General features: G+C 38.9%; 1 protein-coding gene across 10 annotated transcripts in view; it reads left to right on the forward strand.

Annotated features, from left to right (window-relative positions):
• Positions 1-24,328, forward strand: part of CFAP54 (cilia and flagella associated protein 54) — a 300,763-nt gene that overhangs the window by 41,283 nt on the left and 235,152 nt on the right. For 9 of the 10 annotated variants that reach the window (XM_061416977.1, XM_061416975.1, XM_061416972.1 and 6 more), the window contains 8 exons: positions 210-295; positions 1,266-1,400; positions 3,088-3,238; positions 7,872-7,948; positions 12,648-12,776; positions 13,124-13,250; positions 20,613-20,699; positions 20,791-20,912. In XM_061416977.1, coding sequence (XP_061272961.1) covers positions 210-295; positions 1,266-1,400; positions 3,088-3,238; positions 7,872-7,948; positions 12,648-12,776; positions 13,124-13,250; positions 20,613-20,699; positions 20,791-20,912 — 914 coding nt within the window. The remainder of the gene's footprint in view (positions 1-209; positions 296-1,265; positions 1,401-3,087; positions 3,239-7,871; positions 7,949-12,647; positions 12,777-13,123; positions 13,251-20,612; positions 20,700-20,790; positions 20,913-24,328) is intronic. The other variant, XM_061416978.1, reaches the window with a different exon arrangement.

A 24,328-nucleotide genomic window follows, 5' to 3' on the forward strand; every position in this document is an offset into this window, starting at 1 on the left:
AAAATGATAATAGTCCATTTTAATTGAATTAAAGCCTACTTAGATTAGTTTTCAAATGGAAGCATTTAAAGTGTCTTATTGACATATTTGCCCAGATATCATTTTTGTTATTTTTGGAGAATTTCTATGTTTCTATGCATTTTCTACTTGAAATTTTGTAACTTTTTTTTTTGTGTGTGTGCTTCATTTCCTGTACTTTATAAATTGAGATACTTATGTGAAGTCTTGTGGATACTCAGAAGACATTTTCCATTTGGCGACAACCTTGTATTCCTGTGTCTGTGACTCTCCACAGGTGAAAAAGTTATTTTGGACAATTTGTAATAGTGTCAAAAGAGGCTCTTCTCCGTAATTTAAAGCCATATTTAAAAATCACAGAAATTTCACCTTGCTGAAATTCTATACTGTTCAGTCATTAGGATAAGACATTGAGTTATATCCTGACTTATAATTTTAAATTTATATTTACTATTGTTATCATTTTGGACATCTATCTTTTCCTTTCAGGGAAATTTCAAGGCCAGTTATATTTCTGATAATGGAGGAAATGAAGCAGTAGTTTTGATGAGAGTTAATATTCTTAATGAAACCCTCCTTTCCAGTGCCTAAATGCAAAGCCTAGTTACTGTTTGGAGTCACTTAGCATACAGTGCAGAGAAGGCAATGGCACCCCACTCCAGTACTTCTGCCTGGAAAATCCCATGGACGGAGGAACCTGGTAGGCTGCAGTCCATGGGGTCGCTGAGGGTCGGACACGACTGAGCGACTTCACTTTCACTTTTCACTTTCATGCATTGGAGAAGGAAATGGCAACCCACTCCACTGTTCTTGCCTGGAGAATCCCAGGGACGGGGGAGCCTGGTGGGCTGCTGTCTATGGGGTCACACAGAGTCGGACACGACTGAAGCGACTTAGCAGTAGCAGTAGCAGCAGTGCAGCTCTGGTTTTAAAACTGAATTCCGTGGATCCTCAGAGCATCTCTGAGGTCACCATTTCCTTCTCCAGGAAATCTTCCTAACCCAGGGGTTGAACCTGGGTCTCTTGTATTGCAGGCAGATTCTTTACCATTTGAGCCACCTGGGCACCTCCTAATACTATCACTTTGGGAGTTAGGAATTCAACATAGGAATTTTGAGTTGACCATTCAGTTCAGTGCAGTATGTATGAAGCTCTGAGAATGTTGTCTGGCACACATTAAATGTCATATGTCCATATCTGTATATCTTATTGTTCTTATTTATTTACTTTACCACTTTTGCCTTCAGAATGCTCAGCCGGATAAGGAAATCGTTGTGGACATGATAATGTTCCTGTGGCAGAAATGCAAATTAGGAATGCAGCGGGTCACTGTGTCCAAAAATGACTACTCAAAGTTTACCCAGAAGATCAGTACTAATAAAGTATTCCTTTTTGTTTCCCTTCATATGCTTTTTGTTATTGCTAATTTCATTTGTGATGCACATTTCAAATCTAAATTTTCCCTACTTACCCACCTGCATAATTACTATTCTTTAAATGTGGTAATGAGGGAACCTTTCCTTTAAGTGTATTCCCTGTACTTCTGCTCCAGCTTAGTTTTGGGAAACAGGGAGGTGTTTCAGTTTTTTCAGGGAGGAATAAATATGGTATGTTTAAAGGTTATATGAACTTGAATAAATTCATTAAGAAAGTGAATAATAGAAAACAAATAGATAAGCCATTTTAGCTCCCTGGTAGCTCATACAGTAAAGCGTCTGCCTACAGTATGGAAGACCCGGGTTCGATCCCTGGGTTGGGAAGATCTGCTGGAGAAGGAAATGGCAATCCACTTCAGTATTCATGCCTGGAAAATCCCATGGACCGAGGAGCCTGGTAGGCTACAGTCAATGGGGTCGCAAAGAGCTGGACAGGACTGAACGACTTCACTTTCACTTTCTGTAATAATACTCTATTTAGACTAAAGAGCTCTCTCATGGAAAGGAAAAAGTGGAGCAGGTCAATATTATAACCTAGAAACTTAGGAGAGAGTATTTTAACAATAACTCAGTCTTCTGTGATTCTGAAGCCTCCTAAGATTAGCTATATTAGGATGCATGGACATAATTTTATCATATACTCTAAAGAAACAATGATCTGGTGCATAAATGTTGTTTTCCCATTTTAACTCCCAAAATGTGATGGCTAATTTTATGTGCTAAGCTTTGAGGTTATAGGCATGAAAGACAGCTTCTAAGGCACTCAGTGTAGAGCCTGAAACACCTACTTCCCCCTCACTATTTGGGAGGACTTTGATAGTGATAGTCACTGCTGCTTTTTGGAGGGAGAATGACAATTTTGAGGATACAGATAATCTTCATTGATACATAAAAAAGTCAGATGATAAAAGAAGGCAATGGCACCCCATTCCAGTACTCCTGCCTGGAAAATCCCTTGGACGGAGGAGCCTGGTAGGCTGCAGTCCATGGGGTCGCTAAGAGTCGGATACAACTGAGCGACTTCACTTTCACTTCTCACTTTCATGCATTGGAGAAGGAAATGGCAACCCACTCCAGTGTTCTTGCCTGGAGAATCCCGGGGACAGGGGAGCCTGGTGGGCTGCCGTCTATGGGGTCACACAGTCGGACACGACTGAAGTGACTTAGCATAGCATAGCGTAGCGTATGCAGACTACAAGCTAAATAATTCTTCTTCAAGAATATGTATAAACAGAGTGATCATTAACTATCATCTTATTAGGATTATTGATTTTCTATTACTTATAATTAAGATCCACTGATAAAAAGGTGTTAGTCGCTCAGTCATGTCTGACTCTTTGCGACCCCATTCACTGTAGCCTGCCAGATTCCTCTGTCCATGGGATCCTCCAGGCAAGAAACTGGGATAGGTTGCCATTCCCTTCTCCAGGGGATCTTCCTGACCCAGCGATCAGGTCTCCTGCATTGCAGATGGATTCTTTACCATCTCAGTCACCAGGGGAGCTAGTACCTGTATAACATTATATGATTAGAAGGTGGTGATGTCAAGAAAGTACTCAATTTTATGAAATGTGACTCTTTCTACAATGTAGTGCACTTTCAATTGATTTTACTGTGTATTTTCTCTTTTTAGTGGATTTATCTTCTGTGGCAGATAAATGAAATCATTCACTGCTATAAGATGGAAGACATTGATGTTGTGATGGTGGCAGAGATCACGTTACGATTAAGTGAAATATTGGAATCTTTAGGAAACCCAAGAAGGAAATTTAAAAAATTTCTAGGTAAAATATTGAATTAAAAGGCATGAGGTTATTAATATATATATATATGAATATATAAGCACAAATTGTAATACTGTTTAACATCTGTTAATGGAAATCAGACATTTCAGTATTATGCTTCATTGATGATTTATAATCAAAGATAGAAGTAATATAGGTTCAACCAAGTTGATGTTAAAAAAAAAAGTTACATGCTTTCTGGTTCAGTGGCAAATGAAAATCTTTGCGTCTTCTCCTCAGTTGTATATTTCCCTTCTCTGTCCCTCATTGTCCACCTACACCACTCACCCTCCCTCCCCATTCTTCCTTTTTTCTTTCCTCTTCTCCTTTTAATCCTACTTCCTCCTTTTCCATTTCCTGCTAGAGTGTATACTTCTTGAAGGAAGAGAATGTATTCTGGTCACCATAATTCTTGACACCGTCATGCTGCCTGCCACAGAGGAAGAGCTGGAATGAGTGGATCCATGTTCTTCTACCTTTGTCTCCTTTGTCTCTTCTCTCTTGATTCCCTCCTTTGAAAATTCTTCTTCTTTCTTTGTCCTGTTTCTTCTTTTCTTTTCCCTTTTTATCTTCTTCCTCTTTTTGCCCCCCTTTCTCACTCATTCTCCTCCTCTCCCTGTCCAATCCCTTCCTGCCACTATTCTGTTCTTCTTCTGGGAGATGCCTTCTTTCAGAGGATGCTTTGACCTCCTCATTCTTTCTTCTGCCTGTGATTGAACCCCAGAGTTGTCTGTGTCATCAGGTAACTCACATACAGAAAGTGAGGTAGAGGAGCATAGGGGTGCTTGCTTTCCTGTCTTACCCCTCTTATAGTGTGTGTGTGTAACATCTGAGGGATTCGGTAATAAAAGTTATTGTAATAATTGTTCTCCCAGAGATTCGCTAATCTGGCACTCCATTGTTGAGCTCAGCTTTGCAGATTGAATTAGATAACTATGGTTCTCAAAGTTTGGTTGATATAAGTATTACTTGGAAACTTGTTAAAAATACGAGGCTCAGTTCTATTGCACCTCAGTTAGTATGGACCTTTCTAGTCTTGATTAGCTTACCAGGTGATTTTGATGCACTTAGAAGTTTGAGGACCACTGGTTAGAGTTCTCTGGCTAACACTTTCAATGACTTGAAGCCTTATTTTTTTCCAACTTTATAATTTTTATTCTGTACTGGGGTATAGCCAATTAACAATATTGTGGTAGTTTCAGGTGAATAGTGAAGGGACTTAGTCATGCATATACATGTATCCATTCTCCTCCAAACCCCCCTCCCATCCAAACTGGCACGTAACATTGAGTAGAGTTCTATGTACTATGTAATAGGTCCTTTTTGCTTATCCATTTTGAATATAGCAGTGTGTACATGACCTGCTCCAGCAACCATAAGTACATTTTCAAAGTTTGTGAGTCTTTTTCTTTTTGTAAGTAAGTTCATTGGTGTCATTTCTTTTTAGATTCCACATATAAGGGGTGTCATGTGATATTGCGCTTTCTCTGTCTTGAAGTCATACTTTTTGACATATCCTGTCCTAAAACATTTTTCCTTTAAAAAATTTTTATTATGTAGAATTTCAAATAGAGACATGAAATAAGTCACAGTACTCATCATCCAGTACCAGTAATTATGAACATTTTGCCAACCTTATTTAATCTCTCTTGGCAATACTTTCTTTTTTCCTGGACAGTTTTAAGGCAGACAGCATGTCATTCACCAACAAATACCTCAGCATATACACATACATGTGTGTGTGTTGGTCTATCTAACAGAAGGTTTTTTTTTTCTTTTTACACAACCACAATGCTATTAATACATTATACCTTACAAAGTTAGCAAACATCCCTATGCCCCTGATTGTATTAAAATCTCTTGTTGGTTTGTTTCAATCAGGATCCAGTTGAGCCCATACATTTTATTTTCCATCATGTCTCTTAAATCTCTCTCTGTAACCTACAGTCCTCCTCTCCTTACCCCTGAAGAAACTGAATCATCTCCCTGGAAGATTTCCCACATACTGGATTTGGCTTTTTGCGTCCTTATGGTGTTAACTTGTTTCTCTACCTGATAGTTAGATCTGTCAGGTTGGTTATATTCAAGTGATACATTTTCAAAAAGTTTTCTTGTCAATCTTATTTTTTTTGGCAAGCATACTTCATGCATACTCCCTATTGCATTGAGTCAGGAGGTATGTAATGCCTGATTGTCTCACTTGTTATGATGCAAAGATTTACCGGTGAGTTCAGGTGTTGTCACCTTGAACTTTTTCCTGGATTGGTTTCCCCAGAAGCAGATTCTGAGACAGAGTTGAGTGTAGCAGTTTATTTGGACTGCTATCCAGGGAAGCAGGGTGGTGGGGTGAAGCGGGACAGAAGGAAAGGAAGCCAGTACAGGGTACTGGAAGTTCGTGAGAAGGCTGCTATTGTGGGTATAGGACTTAGTCCCACAAGGGGCTTCCAGAAGACTGTATAGAATGTCCCTTAAAGAGCTGGTAGGCTGGGGTGTTTGTCGGACCTATATCTGTCATTGGTTAAAGGCTACTGGAGTAGGGGTGGAGGGAAGCCAGAAGAGGCTTCTGACTTCTATCATCTCATCCGTAGGTATTCTGTTGATTTCTTAAATGCAGAACTTGCTTCATCAGCTATTTGGTTAATCTGGTTATTTTAAATCTTGTGGTAGACACTATTTCAGTTCAGTTCAGTCGCTCAGTCGTGTCCGACTCTTCACAACCCCGTGAATCACAGCACGCTAGGCCTCCCTGTCCATCACCAACTCCTGGAGTTCACTCAGACTTACGTCCATCGAGTCAGTGATGCCATCCAGCCATCTCATCCTCTGTTGTCCCCTTCTCCTCCTGCCCCCAATACCTCCCAGCATCAGAGTCTTTTCCAATGAGTCAACTCTTCGCATGAGGTGGCCAAAGTACTGGAGCTTCAGCTTCAGCATCATTCCCTCCAAAGAAATCCCAGGGCTGATTTCCTTCAGAATGGACTGGTTGGATCTCCTTGCAGTCCAAGGGACTCTCAGGATTCTTCTCCAACACCACAGTTCAAAAGCATCAATTCTTCGGTGCTCAGCTTTCTTCACAGTCCAACTCTCACATCCATACACTATATTTGCTACTAATATTTTATAAAAGTAACTTGAAGCCTTAGATGATCTGTTCTTCCAGGGAAGATTTATGCTTGCTTCTGCCAGATACATGAAGGCACTGCAACTTCAGGTTCCCATTAATCCACTTTGAGATAGTAAGATAATTTAAAGCTGAGATGCTCTTTATTCAGCCTATTTTCAGTTACTCTGACTCCTAGGATGTAGCCCCTTCTGGCTTTTCACCCTTGATGGGCCCTGGATACCAATCTCTGTTGCTTTAGCTCCTCAAGGCTGTCAAAGCACCATTTCAGCTTCTCAGCTTACCTTTCCAAAACTGACGAAAATCTTCGGAGGGAAAAGTAGCTCGAAGGACATTCTCTAGGCCCTGGGCTCGCTTCCCAAGATCCAGGGGATACTCTCTTTCCAAGATACTGGCTCTGTACTGATATTTTCATTAGTTTCTTAGCTTGCAGAAAAAAAAAAAAACAAAAACCAACCCTGCATTTTTCCAGCTTTTCCAGCCAGGGGAATGTTTCCAGAATATCTGTTACTAGAACCAAAAAGTCTAATGATTGCTTTTATAAAAAAAAGTCTAATTAAATTTATTGTTTTGCTTACTTTGGGGAGACTAATGTTTTATTGTATTTTATATTCTTTAGTTATGGATAGGCTTCATACAACTGATTATACTGATCCTTTGTTAAAATATTTGATTTCTGAAGAACTAGTCAATATTAGAACATGATCCATTTGTAAACTTGAAAACATCTACATTTATGTCATGAGCAGTTGTACCCATTTAGATATGTAAATTTAAACTTTTCAAGCAATGTTACTCTCATCATCTTATTGGCACATAAAACACAAAGTACAAGTCATTCTAAGTTAATTATGATAATCTGCTTCAAGATGTTTATTAATATTAGTCTATTAAGTAATTCATTGTTTAATTGGAATTACTGAAAAATTTTTAGACTGGAAAATTAGCATTGTCATATACATTTTTATTATTTGTATTCCTTTAATTAAAGCCAGACTTCTCTGACATTTGTCTAAATTTACTGTTAGTTTATGAATGCTTTTCAATGGATTTTCCATAGAATGTACAGAAAGACAATCTCTTTACCATAATATTACCTTGCTGATAATCAAGATTTTTGAATTGGTTTGTTGTATTACAAAATGCTCTTAAATTTACTTTTATAAAGACAAAATATAACTAGCTGGAAGAAATAATTTGGTATGCAACTTCTAAGTGTTGAATCATTTCTAAACTCATGAATAATTAAAAAGATAACTAATATAGGATAATGTTTTTTCATGATTGTGATTCACTGTTAATTCCCATTTTTTTCTTTCATCCTTTTATTTCCTTTGGTCCTCTTTCTCTCCATTTCTTTCTCTCCTACTCACTCCTTCTCTTCTTCCTATTTTTCCTCTCTTTTATTCTCTTTTTCCTGAACTCCCTCCTTCTTTCCCCTGCTTCCTTTTCTCCCTCCCTCCCTTCTTTCTTCCTCTTTCCTTCCTTCCACTCTTTCTCTCTGTTTTTCAGATGTATCTTTAAAGAGAGGGACTAGTGAAATCTTTGGGGGTCCGAAAGGGAGCATAGATATTCTTCCAATAATAAAGGTAAGGTACTGCAAAATATTTTAGAAAATACAGTTAAAAACATTTAATTTTAAATGTTTAAAATTTAATTTTTAAAAATACTATTACGTCTGTAAATGTACAATGATTAGTTATAGAAGTAATTTTGAGTATTTACTATCTGAGAAATTATGGTTTCTATATACATTGAGAACTATAGGAATATTTTTCTACCTTTTGTTTTTACTTTAGAAAAAAATCCAATCAACTTCAAAAATAAGCTAGATAAAGGGTCTTAGAAGGAGTTATAGTTATATTGGTATTTTGAATGTTGTATTTCATAGACTCACAGAGCAGGGATGTCCTCCTTAGCACTTACCTGCTTTATGAGTCCATGAGTTACAACATTCAAAAAAGTAGCTCACTTTTTATCTTAGTGCTGTGTTTGTGAGGTTGATTTATATAGTCACAGTGATCATTTTCACTACTACATTTTATTGGACCAAGGTTGCACAGCTAAGTGGATTTGAAGTTAGAGTGTTTCCTTCAAAGTTCAGGCATTTAGCGACTATGCTATGCTGTCCATTGATTATAAAAAAGAGTGTCTTCAGAATACTTGTATAAAGTATACTTTTTTAATACACAAAAATGCAAGTGCTAAGAAACTGGCTATAAATCAAATATCATAAGTATATCAGAACTTTCTTGAATATTATATTCATCTCTAATAAAAGGCTTCAGGGAATGCAATTTTGAGTTTTCTATGCTGCATTGTGTCTTGAGAGCTGAGAAATTTGAAATTGACAACAGAAGATGTTTGAACTGTGTAAGAGATTGAGGGGGCATAAGAGCTGTCTGCCAGTGGCTTTTCTAGGGATCATTTGCAGTGCTTATTAAATACATAGCTTCCTTTTTTCCATTTTGGACATAGTGAATCATAATTTCAGGTATGAGGTTCTCAAAAGTTTGTAATTCAGGTGTGAGGTTCTTAAAAGTTTGCCAGGTAAATTCTTAAGGAAACTAGAATTTAAGAATTACTTGCTTAGTGTACTGGCACTTATTCTGTGAGGCTTCGTACAGGAATAGGAATAGTAGTAGAAGTTACAAAGTACTAGATTTTGACTTGGATAGAAAAATTCTGGCGATTAAAGGCACTAAATGAAATGGATTTCTTAGAAAGTGACCATGAAGAAACTGAAAATCATTTATGAATTATTGCTACTGTTTTTAAATTAGAAAAATGCACTCTTTTCTTGATATAATTTATTGCCATCTGCTAGGAAATTGTCAAAATAAACATAGAAGTCTATGATGACTAGAGTGTGAATAGCACCTCTAAACTTTTGCCACACGCTACCTGCTCAGCTGGATGGGGGTGTGCGGTGTATGGAGTAGGGGTGATTCACTGATATGGCCTAAGGGCGTAGCAGTTGATATTGGGGGACTTGGAGTTGAATTCTGACTTTAATGTTGACTGTGTGATCTTAAATAAACTAATCTGTTTGAATGTGTGTCCTCCTTTGTAAGATGATAACAGTAGTATCTATCCTACTGGTAGTTTTTAAGTGATTCGGTCCAAATGAGATGTTGATAACATCGTGGCACATGGTGGCAACTCAGTTTTTCTCTTACATTTCACAAAGAGCACTGAATCTCAACCTAGAGTCTCAGAGCTATTTGGAAGGGAGTGAAGTGGGGAGAAGGAGTGAGAATTTATTGTAAGGAGAGTCCAAAATCCATATGCTCACCTAGCAAAGTCTGCAGGTGGGGTAAACTGTGTATCTTTCATGTTTGTTGTTAATGTTCAGTCCCTAAGTTGTATCCCACTCCCTGCAACCACATGGACTGCAGCACTTCAGCTTTCCCTGTTTTTCAGTATCTCCTGGAGTTTGCTCAGACTCATGTCCATTGAGTTGATGATGCCATATCATCTAGCCATCTCATCCTCTGTCGCTCCCGTTTACTCTTGTCCTCACTCTGTCCCAGCATCAGGGTCTTTTCTAATCAGTCAGCTCTTGGCATCAGGTGGCCAAGATATGATATCTTGCATATACACATGGAACTATTTAAAAAATATATAGGGTACTATTGTGATTATATATATATATTTTTTAAAATTTACTTTAAAGTTTTACTGAATTCATGGCTATTTTTGACAAATGGATTATAGTGTTAGTTGCTTAGTCGTGTCCAACTCTTTGTGACCCCATGGACTGTAGCCCACCAGCCTCCTCTGTCCATGGAATTCTCCAGGCAAGAATACTAAAGTGGGTAGCCATTCCCACCAGAGAATAATAAGTGCCTCATAGGATTATGGTAATTTAAAAATTAGTCCACATAAAGCATTTAGCCTAGCACTTGGAACACATTTTAATTCAATATTAGCTGTAATGATATTACAGTATTAGCTGGGCTTCCATTGTGGCTCAAACGGCAAAGAATCTGCCTGCAGTGCAGGAGACTCAGGCTCAACCCCTGGGTTGGGAAGATCCCCTGGAGAAGGAATTGGCAACCCACTTCAGTACTCTTGTCTGGAGAATTCTATGGACAGAGAATTCCATGGACAGGCTACAGTTCATGGGATTGCAAAGAGTCGGACATGACTGAGCAACTAACTTCCATTTTCACTAGCTGTAACGTTGACAAATGACGGTGGTGGTGATGATGATGCTAGAATGTGTGTGTGTGTGGGAGGTCTTTGAAACTTTTTGGTGTTAAAAGCTGCGCTCAGAGACTTCTGTTTGTGGCTAAATGGGAAACTAGACGACCTGAAAAAAGCTCTTGCTGCAAAATACCTGGAAATTTTGGAGAAAATTAAACAAATATCCTCAAGCACACCACAGAGTTCGCAAGAAAGTAAGGTAAATCCCAGGAGCCAAAATAGAAAGGAGAACTGAAAACCAGAATGGTCAGTTTATAAACAGATGCTGGAGTAGGTTGTTGGTCTCAGTTACAAAGAAATTTAAATTAACCACCACTAAGGGAAAAGAGATGAGCCTTGGACATATGAGAGATGGGGCTTGGAACTCAGACTCACACATTTAGTTAGAGCCTACAAGACTTATCCCAGGAAAAGGTCAACTAGGAAAGTATCTGCCTATTCGGTAAGGAGGTTTCTCAGTTTGGGTACTGAGAAGTGGAGTAAACATGAGAAAGGCTCTCTTCCTAATAATTTGGGTCTGCCCTCATGTTCGTCTGTCATTCAAATTTACACTGCTTGGGTTGCTTAGGAAACTCTTGGAGCCTGTGATTCCTTTCTTTTTTAATTAAAAACTTTTATTGAAGTATAGTTGATTTATAATGTTGTTAATTTCTTCTGTACAGCAAAGTGATTCATTATGCATCTGTATTCTTTTCCATTATGTTTTATCAGGAGATATTGAGTATAGTTCCCTGTGCTGTATGGTAGGACCTTGTTTATGAACCTGTGATTCTTGAATGGAGATATCTAGCTATACATATGTTGAATGGATGTGTGTAATCAAACTATGTATATTCCAGAATACAGGGATGATTTAACACTAGAAATTCCATAATGCAATACACCACATTTGCAGATGAAAAGGAAAAAATATGACCACATCATCAGATAAAGAGGTGCAACAAAAGCATTTGACAAAAACAACAATCACCTTTTAAAAAATAACCCTTAACAAGTTAGGAATAGAAGAGAACTTTTGTATCCCATAAAGGGTATCAACCAAGACCTTTAATGACGGTTACACCTCTGGTAAAAGATTAAAAGTAATCCCTTTATCCCGATGTACAAACTTAGATGTCTGTCATTCTTCTAATCAACATGCCCTAGGGGTCTTAGCTGTGTGAAAAAAGAGAAGCAGAAGAAAAGGTAGGCCTGTAAAGAAGTCCCAGACTAGTCTAGTAACATTGCACACTTTTAGTAATAGCGGTCTAAATGTTCATGGGGGAAGAGTGGATAAGTGAATTGTGATGCAGTCCTTAGCAATACCATTTCATCCCAGCCATGAAGGTGAATCAGCTGCAGTGGCCTTGAACTAGAGTCAGCTGGTATCATTGCTATCCCCTTCCGTAATCAGCTTCACACTAGAGTGAGAAAGACCTGGAGCTACATTTCCCACCATCTCATTTCCATATGGTTCTAGGTTAGTCTTCTAATTAGGGTTATTTGAATGAATTTGTTACACACAAGGGAAGAGAGAGTTCTTATACTGCAGAGGAGGATGCAAGAAGATAATTGATCAGCCTTGCTTAGCAAGCCCTTGCAGTTCCTTTGTTTCAGTGTGGTAGACACTTGAGATTGTCACCTGGCTCCTGGATTCTTAGCTTGCTGCATGCACTAAAGTCATCCCTGACAGCTCTCTTGATCTTTGCTCCCCCAGGGCTTCCAGCAGTGATGGACACTTCTAGTTCTGTCCATTAAATCTTTCTGCTTGGAATACTTAGAATAGCTCTGTGTTCTTAACCAGACCCTGCCAGACACCCTGAGTTCCAGGAGAAGGTTTCAATGACATATGGTTGGGTGAAAAAAATGAACTGCAGAATTTCACAAGAGAATCAAAAACATGCAAAGCTATATTGCATCTTGTTAGTGGACACATACATATGTAGTAAAAATTTAAAAACATGCAAAAGAATGGAAACCAAATTCAAGGACAGTGGCTTCCTAGGGGTGGGGATTTTGAATTACTGTGAAGTTTGGAAGTGTTGTATATGATTTTCCCTTAAATCTGTATTTTCTGTTTTGTTTATAAAATTACTTTAGAAAAAACCTGAAGAACAGTTATTTATGGCCTATGAACTTCTTGACAAAGCCATTGATGGCATAAATTTGAACTGCATGTTAACTGCTTTGCCAAATGGATCATCAGTGATTGACCATTGCTATGCCACGGTGAGAATGAGAAACTCTTACATTAGACTTATTGTCCTTAACTAGGAAGCATAGGTAAGTAAAGAATGATCTATGGTGGTTCCCCTCTCACAGACTGGAAATACATTTCTCTCCTCTCAGAAGAAATCAAGGAGGGTGAGGAGTCTTTGAACCTGTCATTGAAAGGCCATTGGTGAATGTGGAAAGCAGAGTAATTATTGTGTAAGCCAGATTTTAAAGGGTTAAGATGTGAGCATAACTTAAAGGCTAAGAATAAAATGATAACCTGAATAATAATAGGATAGAGCTATTTTTGTATGTTTCGATAACTGTATTCCTTTTTAATTTTTGCTTCAATTCTACCGAAGCACAACCACTATATAGATGGAGACATGTGCAAACCAGTCACACCGAATAATTTCATAATGGATTTGCATCTTGAACTAATTCAAGCCCAGCACCGAATAGCTGTTGTGCTTCTTGACCAGTTGCAAGGTAGTAGTCATCAAAGCAGATAACTTGTTCTGAATCTATTTTAAGACATGTTCAAGCGTGGAATCAATTTTATTTGTGAATAATGTTCTTGTTGACCAGGTGTTTTTCAGATAAACTTTGTTGCTTTGTTTTTTCTTACTTCCCTGATTAATATCAATAGATAGCTTTCATTATTTCTTTACACTTTGGTTAGCAAATCAGTAAACTTCTGAAAAATTAAATTATTTGAGTTATAGTAAACTTTTGGTATTTTCTTAATTAAGCAAACATTTATTGAAGTGAATATCAAGATCTGGGAACTGTTTTTAGGCTTGGTCCAAAAAAGACACAGCCTTTAATTTTGAGCTCTAGATAAGTAAGCCAACTGTAAGAGTCAAGGTTCATAAATGCAGTGGAAGTGGACTCAGAGTGCTTGCTCTTGGCATACAGAAGAATATAACTGACAAGAAAGTCAGGGATGGCTTCCTGAAAGAGATGAGAGTTGACCAGAAAGCTAGCAAGTGTCTTTATGAAGAAAATTGAAAAGGAGGCAGTCATTTCGAATGGAGAAAGCAACTTTTAGCAAGGTGGAAGCAATTATATGAAGTATAGAAACTGCTGGAATTCTCTTATGGCTGCAGTAAAGAGCACACGTGGGAGACTGACACAACTAAGCCTAGAGGTAGATCACAGAGCTTGAAGGGTTAAAGGGTTTATATATTATCCTGAAGCTATTGAACTGACCTGAACTGAACTGAATTGAAAAATTTAGAAAGATATCTCTGACAGCAGTGTCAGAGGCTAGATGAGTTGGATTATGTTGCATCATATACACGGTTTGTTGTTCAGTGACTTTGTCCAACTCTTTGCAACCACATGGACTCCAGCATGCCAGGCTTCCCTTTCCTTCACCATCTCCCTGAGTTTGCTTAAACTCATGTCCATTGAGTTGGTGATGCCATTCAACCATCTTGTCCTCTGTTGTCCCCTTCTCCTCCTGCCTTCAGTCTTTCTCAGCATCAGGGTCTTTTCTAATGAGTCAGCTCTTTGCCTCAGGTGGCCAAAGTATTGGAGCTTCAGCTTCAGCATCAGTCCTTCCAGGGACTATTCAGGACTGATTTCCTTTAGGATTGACTGTTTTGAAACTAGATTTAATCAAATGTTGGTTAATTAAATAATATTTGAGTGCAGATTTTTTTCTCCTCAGCTTTATTAAGATATTATTGACAATTACATTATGTAAGTTCAAGGTGTACAATGTGCAGATCTGCTACACTAATACATCATAAAATGATTATTGTTACAGCATTAGCTAATAACTCCAGCACATTACATAATCGCTGTTTCTTTTTTTGTGGTGAGAATATTTAAGATTTACTCACTTAGCAACTTATAAATATATACTCTAGTGTTATTAACTATGATCCATGCTATATATTAGCTCCCCAGAGTTTATTCATCTTATGACTGGTAGTCTGTACCCTTTCACCAATATCTGTTTCTCCACTCCCTCAGCCCCTGGTAACCACCACTCTACTCTATGTTTCTATGAGTTTGGCTTTTTTAGATTCCTTGTAAAAGTGATACCATCCAATATTTGTCTTTCTCTGTATGATTATTTCACCTAGCATGATGCCCTCAAGTTTTATGCATGTTATTGCAAATGGCAGGATGTCCTTCTTTCTCATGACTGAATAATATTCCATTGTGCATGTGATATATATCTATATCTATCTACCTCTATATGTACATCACATCTTCTTTCTACATTCACCCGTTGATGGACACTTAGGTCATTGTGATATCTTTGTTGCCATATTTTAGCTATTGTGAATAATGTTGCCTTGAAAATGGGACCATAGATATCTCTGAGATCTTATTTTCATTTCCTTTGTGGATATATCCAGAAGTAGATTTCTGGATCATATAGTAGTTCTTTTAATTTTTAGAAATTTTTAATTTTTGGAAACCTCCATTATGTTTTCTGTAGGGGCTTAACCAATTTACACCCCCACCAATAGTGCACAGTGGTTCCCTTTCATCCACATCTTCTCCAGTGTTTGTTATCTCTTGTCATCTTGATGATCAGTTCAGTTTACTTGCTCAGTTGTGTTCAACTCTTTGCAACCCCATGAACTGCAGCACGCCAGGCTTCCCTGTACATCACCAACTCCAGAAATGTACTCAAGCTCATGTCCATTGAGTCAGTGATGCCATCCAACCAGCTCATCCTCATCATCCCCTTCTCCTCCCACCTTCAATCTTTCCCATCATCAGGGTCTTTTCTAATGAGTCAGTTCTTCGCATCAGGTAGCCAAAATATTGGCACTTTAGCTTCAGCATCAAGTCCTTCCAATGAATATTCAGAACTGATATCCTTTAGGATTAACTAGTTTGCTATCACCATTCTAGTTGACAGCCATTCTAATAGGCATGAGGTAATATCTCCTTGTGGTTTTGATTCACATTTTCCTAATGATTAGTGACGTTGAGCATCTTTTCATGTAGTAGAGAGCTATTTGTATATGTTCTTTAGAAAAATGTCATTTAGTTACTCTGCCCATTAAAATCAGAGTTTTATTATTAAGTTATATGTGTTCTTTATATATTTTGGAAATATGTACATACATACTTATATTTACATGGAATTAATTATTATTTCTTTGCAGTATCTGGGTCTGCTTGATATTTTTCTCTGCCTTATTGAACTGCCACCCTGGCACAGATGATCACTTTTTTCCTCCTGTCATCCATTACTGTCTATGCTGCCGTCTGACTAATGTTGCCTAAGAACTGCTTTTGTCATTCTTATTCAAGAACTTTACAATGGGTGTCTGTTGATGATTGTGCTATAAAGTGTGACTCCTGTATTGGGCATTAAAATTTTTCTTGCGGTCTCATCTTTCTTATCTCCAATGATTATAATCATGAGAACTATCAGTTAATTAGCATTTATAATACCCTAGGTGCTGAGAGAATGGTGCATTATTTTCTGTTTTCCATGCAGGTAAATTTCCTTATCCTTTGCCATTAAAGAAACTTTATATTTTTAAGTGGTGTCTGTTGACATCTTTTCATCAGGCAGTCATCATCCCGTGGTGGCTCATGTGCATTAGCACAAATAATTAAACCTCAATAAAAGGGTTTATTGTAAGGTTATTACAGGTACCTTATTTCCAGGTCTTTTGAGAACTAGATCTAGAAAATCAAGAAAGTTTCTTGATATATTTTCTACCTCCCTGGGTCAGCATACCTTCATCTTCTTTTCCCTCATCCTGCTACCTCTTTCCTGGACCACCATGATGGTTAGTCTCGGCTACACACCAGGATCTCTCACTGCTCATAACCAGCTGGCAATAATTTGTGTGTTAGTTGAAAATTTTGAGAGACTCTGATTTTATCAGCCATGGAGAGCAGAGTGGAGATCTTCATGTGGTACCCAGAACTCTTGCAGGGACCATGGATGGAGCAATTTTGAAAAGCTTTTGAGGCAGGAAAGTGACAAAGAGTAGGTTGGATCCTATTTATCAACATTCACGATGATTTTATTTAAAGTGAAATAGAAAATCAAATATTTTTATAACTTGAAAACTCTTCATGTCCTCATACTGTGGCTAATAAAAGAATTTAATGATAAAACTCTATTATATTTGTTTGAATTTTTATCTATTAATGAAAAAAGATGACCTATGATAGAGGATTTGATTTAGGTCATACCTGAATGGTCAGAAGGCAACAGTTAGAACTGGACATGGAACAACAAACTGGTTCCAAATAGGAAAAGGAGTACGTCAAGGCTGTATATTGTCACCCTGCTTATTTAACTTATATGCAGAGTACATCATGAGAAACGCTGGACTGGAAGAAACACAAGCTGGAATCAAGATTGCCAGGAGAAATCTCAATAACCTCAGATATGCAAATGACACCACCCTTATGGCAGAAAGTGAAGAGGAACTAAAAAGACTCTTGAAAGTAGAGTGGAGAGTGAAAAAGTTGTCTTAAAGCTCAACATTCAGAAAACGAAGATCATGGCATCCGGTCCCATCACTTCATGGGAAATAGATGGGGAAACAGTGGAAACAGTGTCAGACTTTATTTTTCTGGGCTCCAAAATCACTGCAGGTGGTGACTGCAGCCATGAAATTAAAAGACGCTTACTCCTTGGAACGAAAGTTATGACCAACCTAGATAGCATATTCAAAAGCCGAGACATTCTTTGCCAACAAAGGTTCGTCTAGTCAAGGCTATGGTTTTTCCTGTGGTCACGTATGGATGTGAGAATTGGACTGTGAAGAAGGCTGAACAACGAAGAATTGATGCTTTTGAACTGTGGTGTTGGAGAAGACTCTTGAGAGTCCCTTGGACTGCAAGGAGATCCAACCAGTCCATTCTGAAGGAGATCAGCCCTGGGATTTCTTTGGAAGGAATGATGCTAAAGCTGAAACTCCAGTACTTTGGCCACCTCATGTGAAGGGTTGACTCATTGGAAAAGACTCTGATGCTGGGAGGGGTGGGGGGCAGGAAGAGAAGGGGACGACAGAGGATGAGATGCCTGGATGGCATCACTGGCTCAATGGATGTGAGTCTGAGTGAACTCCGGGAGTTGGTAATGGACAGGGAGGCCTAGCGTGCTGCAATTCATGGGGTCACAAAGAGTCGGATAGGACTGAGTGACTGAATTGAACTGAACTGAATGGTCTAGTGGTTTTCCCTACTTTCTTCAATTTAAGTCTGAATTTGGCAATAAGGAGTTCATGATCAGCCACAGTCAGCTCCTGGTCTTGTTTTTGCTGACTGTATAGAGCTTCTCTACCTTTGGCTGCAAAGAATATATCAATCTGATTTCAGTGTTGACCTTCTGCTGATGTCCACGTGTAGAGTCTTCTCTTGTGTTGTTGGAAGAGGGTGTTTGCTATGACCAGTATGTTCTCTTGGCAAAACTCTATTAGCCTTTGCCCTGCTTCATTCCGTATTCCAAGGCCAAATTTGCCTGTTATTCCAGGTATTTCTTGACTTCCTACTTTTGCATTCCAGTCCCCTATAATGAAAAGGACATCTTTTTTGGGTGTTAGTTCTAGAAAGTCTTGTAGGTCTTCATAGAACTGTTCAATTTCAGCTTCTTCAGCATTACTGGTTGGGGCATAGGCTTGGATCACCATGACATTGAACGGTTTGCCTTGGAAACTAACAGAGATCATTCTGTCATTTTTGAGATTGCATCCAAGTACTGCATTTCAGACTCTTTTGTTGAGTATGATGGCCACTCCATTTCTTCTAAGGGATTCCTGCCTACAGTAGTAGATATAATGGTCATCTGAGTTAAATTTACCCATTCCAGTCCATTTTAGTTTGCTGATTCCTAGAATGTCGACGTTCACTCTTGCCATCTCCTGTTTGACCACTTCTAATTTGCTTTGATTCATGGACTTAACATTCCAGGTTCTATGCAATATTGCTCTTTACAGCATCAGACCTTGCTTCTATCACCAGTCACATCCACAACTGGGTGTTGTTTTTGCTTTGGCTCCATCTCTTCATTCTTTCTGGAGTTATTTCTCCACTGATCTCCTGTAGCATATTGGGCACCTACCGACCTGGGGAGTTCATCTTTCAGTGTCCTATGTTTTGCCTTTTGATACTGTTCATGGGTTCTCAAGGCAAGAATACTGAAGTGGTTTGCCATTCCTTTCTCTAGTGGACCACATTTTGTCAGAACTCTCCACCATGACCCGTCTGTCTTGGGTGGCCCTACACAGCATGTAAAGCGTGAACTTCTAGATGGTCAAGCTGGTTTTAGAAAAGGCAAAGGAACCAGAGATCAAATTGCCAACATCCTCTGGATCATCGAAAAAGCAAGAGTTGCAGAAAAAGATCTATTTCTGATTTATTGACTATGCCAAAGCCTTTGGCTATGTGGATGACAACAAACTGAAAAATTCTGGAAGAGATGGGAATACCAGACCACCTGACCTGCCTCCTGAGAAATCTGTATGCAGGTCAGGAAGCAACAGTTAGAACTGGACATGGAACAACAGACTGGTTCCAAATAGGAAAAGGAGTATGTCAAGGTTGTATATTGTCACCCTGCTTATTTACCTTATATGCAGAGTACATCATGAGAAATGCTGGGCTGGATGAAGCACAAGCTAGAATCAAGATTGCCGGGAGAAATATCAATAATCTCAGATATGCAGGTAACACCACCCTTATGGCGGAAAGTGAAGAACAACTAAAGAACCTCTTGATGAAGGTGAAAGAGGAGAGTGAAAAAATTGGCTTAAAGCTCAACATTCAGAAAACTAAGATCATGGCATCTGGCCCCATCACTTCATGGCAAATAGATGGGGAAACCATGGAAACAGTGTCAGACTTTATTTTTTTGGGCTCCAAAATCACTGCAGATGGTGATTGCAGCCATGAAATTAAAAGACGCTTACTCCCTAGAAGAAAAGTTATGACCAACCTGCTGCTGCTGCTGCTGCTAAGTTGCTTCAGTCGTGTCCGACTCTGAGCCACCCCACAGTCGGCAGCCTACCAGGCTCCCCCGTCCCTGGGATTCTCCAGGCAAGAATAATGGAGTAGGTTGCCATTTCCTTCTCCAATGCATGAAAGTGAAAAGTCAAAGTGAAGTCGCTCAGTCATGTCCAACTCTTAGCGACCTCATGGACTGCAGCCTACCAGGCTCCTCCATCCATGGGATTTTCCAGGAAAGAGTGCTGGAGTGGGGTGCTATTGCCTCCTCCTAGACAGCATATTAAAAAGCAGAGACATTACTTTGCCAACAAAGGTCTATCTAGTTAAGGCTATGATTTTTTCCAGTAGTTGTGTATGGATGTTTGAGTTGGAGTATAAGGAAAGCTGAGCACCAAAGAATGGATGCTTTTGAACTGTGGTGTTGGAGGAGACTCTTGAGAGTCCCTTGGACTGCCAGGAGATCCATTCACTCCATCCTAAAGGAAATCAGTTCTGAATATTCATTGGAAGGACTGATGCTGAAGCTGAAACTCCAGTACTTTGGCCACTGATGTGAAAAGCTGACTCATTTGAAAAGACCCTGATGCTGGGAAAGATTGAAGGTGGGAGGAGAAGGGGATGACAGAGGATTAGGTGGTTGGATGGATCACCGACTCAATGGACTTGAGTTTGAGTAAACTCTGAGAGTTGGTGATAGACAGGGAGGCCTGGCGTACTACAGTCCATGGAGTTGAAAAAGAGTTGGACATGACTGAGCGACTGAACTGAACTGAACTGAACTGAACTGAATGATAGAGGAAGCAATAATTTTACAAATAGATAGTTACTCTTTAGTGTTTAGAAAATATTTCCTTTCTTGAATGTAAGCCTGATTGTAACGACAGTCTTCTTCTCTTTCTTCTTCAGTTTTGCAGACTCCAACTGTGAGCAAAAATACATCTACCAAAGGTACAGAGAAGCTAAAAAAACCTGCAAGCCCTGACTGTTTTACAGGTAATTAAAATTTGGATAAAATGCTTTTCCAAATTTCTTCAGGATAGTTTTTATGTTGCCCTTTTGGTAAAACATTTGTCTGCTTTTACAGAATTAAGTGTGATGAATAAAATAAGGAAGAATAAGCTATCTAAAGCAATTTATTTGATGCAGAAAACTCTTCTAATATTTGAGAAAGATGCAACCTGTTCTTCTCTACAGAACTACTTGACGGTAACAGTGTATACCATTCCTTACTTTAGTTCAGACTTGAAACCCCTGGTAAAAATGAATGATTTATTGCTCTTTTCTAAAAATAATGTGTTGCCCTTAACATTAGATTATGAACTTTCAGATTTTCCATGTTTAGTCCTCTCTTTGTGAAGTGAAATAGTTCTAAACAGGAAAATTAATGTATATCTCCTGCCTTGAACTCTCTTGAAATGAGAGATTCTCCTTCTGCAGGGGGGACCTTACATAGGGAACCAAATAAAATCAGAAGGGTTCAAAATGAGGTAAACTGTAGAATGTAAGTGACACTATGTATGCATAAATGCATTCCTTACTATGGAACTAAAATACTTAAAGTCTTTGGGCTAAGACACTTTCCTAAGATGGAGATTGCTGATTTATGGACCAATTGCCTTACTGCTGTCTCTCTGTGACCTGGAAATGGTTCTGTCTTCTTACTAATTCATTTATGTTGATTTTAGAGTTTAAATTTCTGAGGGGAATCACATTTCTGTTTTATTTTGTCCCTATGCATCACAAAACTTTGATTGTGTTGGGTGAATGAATGGCACATGATAAATTAGAGACTACCAGTAGCTTGACTGACACAGGGTAGAGGAGTGTAGGTCAAAGCTAGGGGGAGGATACAGCATTGAAGAAGAGTCTGACATCCAGTGGGGATCCTATAATAGAAGAGGGAAAGGAGATGAGACTGAAAGCACATACAAAGCGATTCCTCTTCAAGGACGGTGGACTGCAGAGCAGACACCTCATCCCTCTGATGTAGAAGGCAAGGAGCAACAGACAGATATAGATTTCTATAAGTCTGTTGTGGAGGCAGAGAGTTGAGTGGATACTTTCTTATCTTAATCATCTGTTAAAGTAGGAGGCAAGGAAATCTGCCAACCATGAAATGTGGGGCTAGGTAGATGGACTGAGGAGAGAGAAGGTGATGGGAGAGCGGAGAGGAATGGATGAAGGAGCGAACTCTAAGATAAAGGGCTGGCCAGCATTCTGAAGTTCTAGCTGGGGCTGAAGACCATGGATTTCCAGAAGGCCCCATCTGCATGCTGGTATGATGTTATCCTGGTGTGGTGTTCTTAGTAGCTGTGACAGTAGAATACTTGTGACAGAGATCTGTACCAGACTGGACTTTTTCAAAAGTATGGAAGTATAGGTTAAAAGTTCACAATGAGAAATGGGTGCAGATTGAGTAGAGAAGGCAGTAACACCCACGAAGGCTTTTAAACTTTTAAAGATGTGGCAGACTATGGAGATATCAAGAGATCGGGCCTCTGTATGAGGTTGGGGGCCATAAAATCACAATTTGAGAGAGTTAGAAGGATAGGTGTTTGAAGTCAGGAAGTAGAATATTGGAATTTCAGATTTCTGGCATGTAGAGTTTCCTGATCATGAGTCCGTCACTTCATTTATCCAACAAATGGTTTTGAGGGCCTGTGATCCATTCAGCAAATGTTTCAAAGCAAGTTGACTATGTGCCTGGTATTATGCTGAGTACAGGGGATAAAAACAAAGATTCTTTCTTCATTCAACTGATATTGATGGATTGCCTACTCTTTGTGGTTTCTGCCTTCAAGATAAATCCAATCTATGGGAAAATAGACATGTAAGTAAGTGATTATGAGTCATTGTCATAAGTGCTTTAATTGCAAGAGTGCCAGGGAAATTCAGGAAGAGAATACCTAACCCAACAGTGGAGAATGTTTGAGGAAACATTCGGAAAAGATGACACAAAGTTGAATACTGAAAGACAGGCAGGAGTTGCCAGAGACAGAGAAAGACAAAGGTGGAAAGGACGTGCAAGGAAGAGAAAACAACTTGTGCAAAGGTCCTGAGGCTGGAAGGGTCATAGAATGCTTATAGTTCTATAGGTCATTCAGTGTGACAGAAGCTAAGATGCAGTGGCAAAGGGGAGAGGGGTGTTTGGAAAGGATAGTAAAAGGTGAGCCCAGAAAGAAAGTAGAGTCTAGTTCAAAAGAAATCTAAGGATTCTGGATGGATGCTGCCAGTATTCAAGGGGAGAAAGTCTGTCCTGGCCGTATTCAGGGAGAGCCTTGATACACTAGAATCTCCAGCATTTGAATGAAGGAATTTGATGATGGTGTTGGATCATCTCAGCTGACCAGGCCAAGCAGTAAGTGATCTCTGTCAGAAGACTCCTGGGGTGCGTTCAGGATCCCATTTCTTAGCAGCTGCTTCTACAACCAATCTTTATTACCCAGTGTTTGAGGGACATTGGTACTGCAGTCCTATTTCGATGGCAAGTAAAGCTTATCTTTTAGAACTGTTTCTTTCAGGACTCATTTCTTTCATGGTCTCTTAGAGTTCAGAGAGAGTAAATCCTCCAGGATTTTCCCTTTTGTTTTATTATGGCACAATTTTGTCTTTGCTACTGCTACTGCTAAGTCACTTCAGTCGTGTCTGACTCTGTGCGACCCAATAGATGGCAGCCCACCAGGCTCCCCCATCCCTGGGATTCTCCAGGCAAGAACACTGGAGTGGGTTGCCATTTCCTTCTCCAATGCATGAAATGCTATCATAATATACCCATTCCCCTGTTATGTCTCTATGTTCCCACTATCGTGATTGGAAACACATTGGAGATGTGGGAAAGCTGAAGTGTTCATTTTCTTCTCCTTGTGTATCTTTTCTTTCTATTTCTTAAGTGAAACTATTTTAACTTAAGAAAAATTAAAATATTCTGTTAAACTCATGAGAAGCATTTAGAGGCTCCACTTTTTTTTTTTTTTTATGAGGGGCCCTCCATAGGATTGTCACCAGCTGGGAAATGTTGAATATTTTTTTAGAAGTCCTGAAATCGTCCATCGCCACCTCTGCTCCTTCATGGCAATTTTTTATCCTAGTGTTAAAAAGCTTAGTGATTAGTCCTTAGGGTACTCTGATAAATGACGATGTTATGGATCAAATAATTGCCAGAATTTCTTTCCTTAAAGAAGACAAATAAATTTCTCTCCCTTGGCAATCATTTTTTTTTTTTTTTCGGGCTATATTACAGCATGCTTTACATTATCATCATCTGGTAATAGAATTATCCCCAAATCAGTATCTGATGTGTCACCTGATACCATAAAAAAGATTAGGAAAGCCTGGGTCTTTGCAGAACTCTTCAATAATTCATATCATGTTTCAGTTTTTCAGAAGTTTCCTGACCTCTTAGAGATGAATGCTCTCATCAGGTGTCTGTTTTATTCTAAGTCCATTAAAGGTGGAGCAGCTTGTTGCCACAGATAAGGGACCAACTTTTGATAAGAACCTGTTAGCCTTCCAGATGAGATGGTTGGCTTTTTTTTTTTTTTTTTTATTGTGGGGATTAATTTTTCTCATTTTCCTCTGTTGGTTATTTGACTTCTGAAAGTCCTTGTTGGCATTTTACACAC

This window comes from Bos javanicus, chromosome 5 (assembly GCF_032452875.1).
Source record: "Bos javanicus breed banteng chromosome 5, ARS-OSU_banteng_1.0, whole genome shotgun sequence".
Lineage (NCBI taxonomy): Eukaryota > Metazoa > Chordata > Mammalia > Artiodactyla > Bovidae > Bos > Bos javanicus.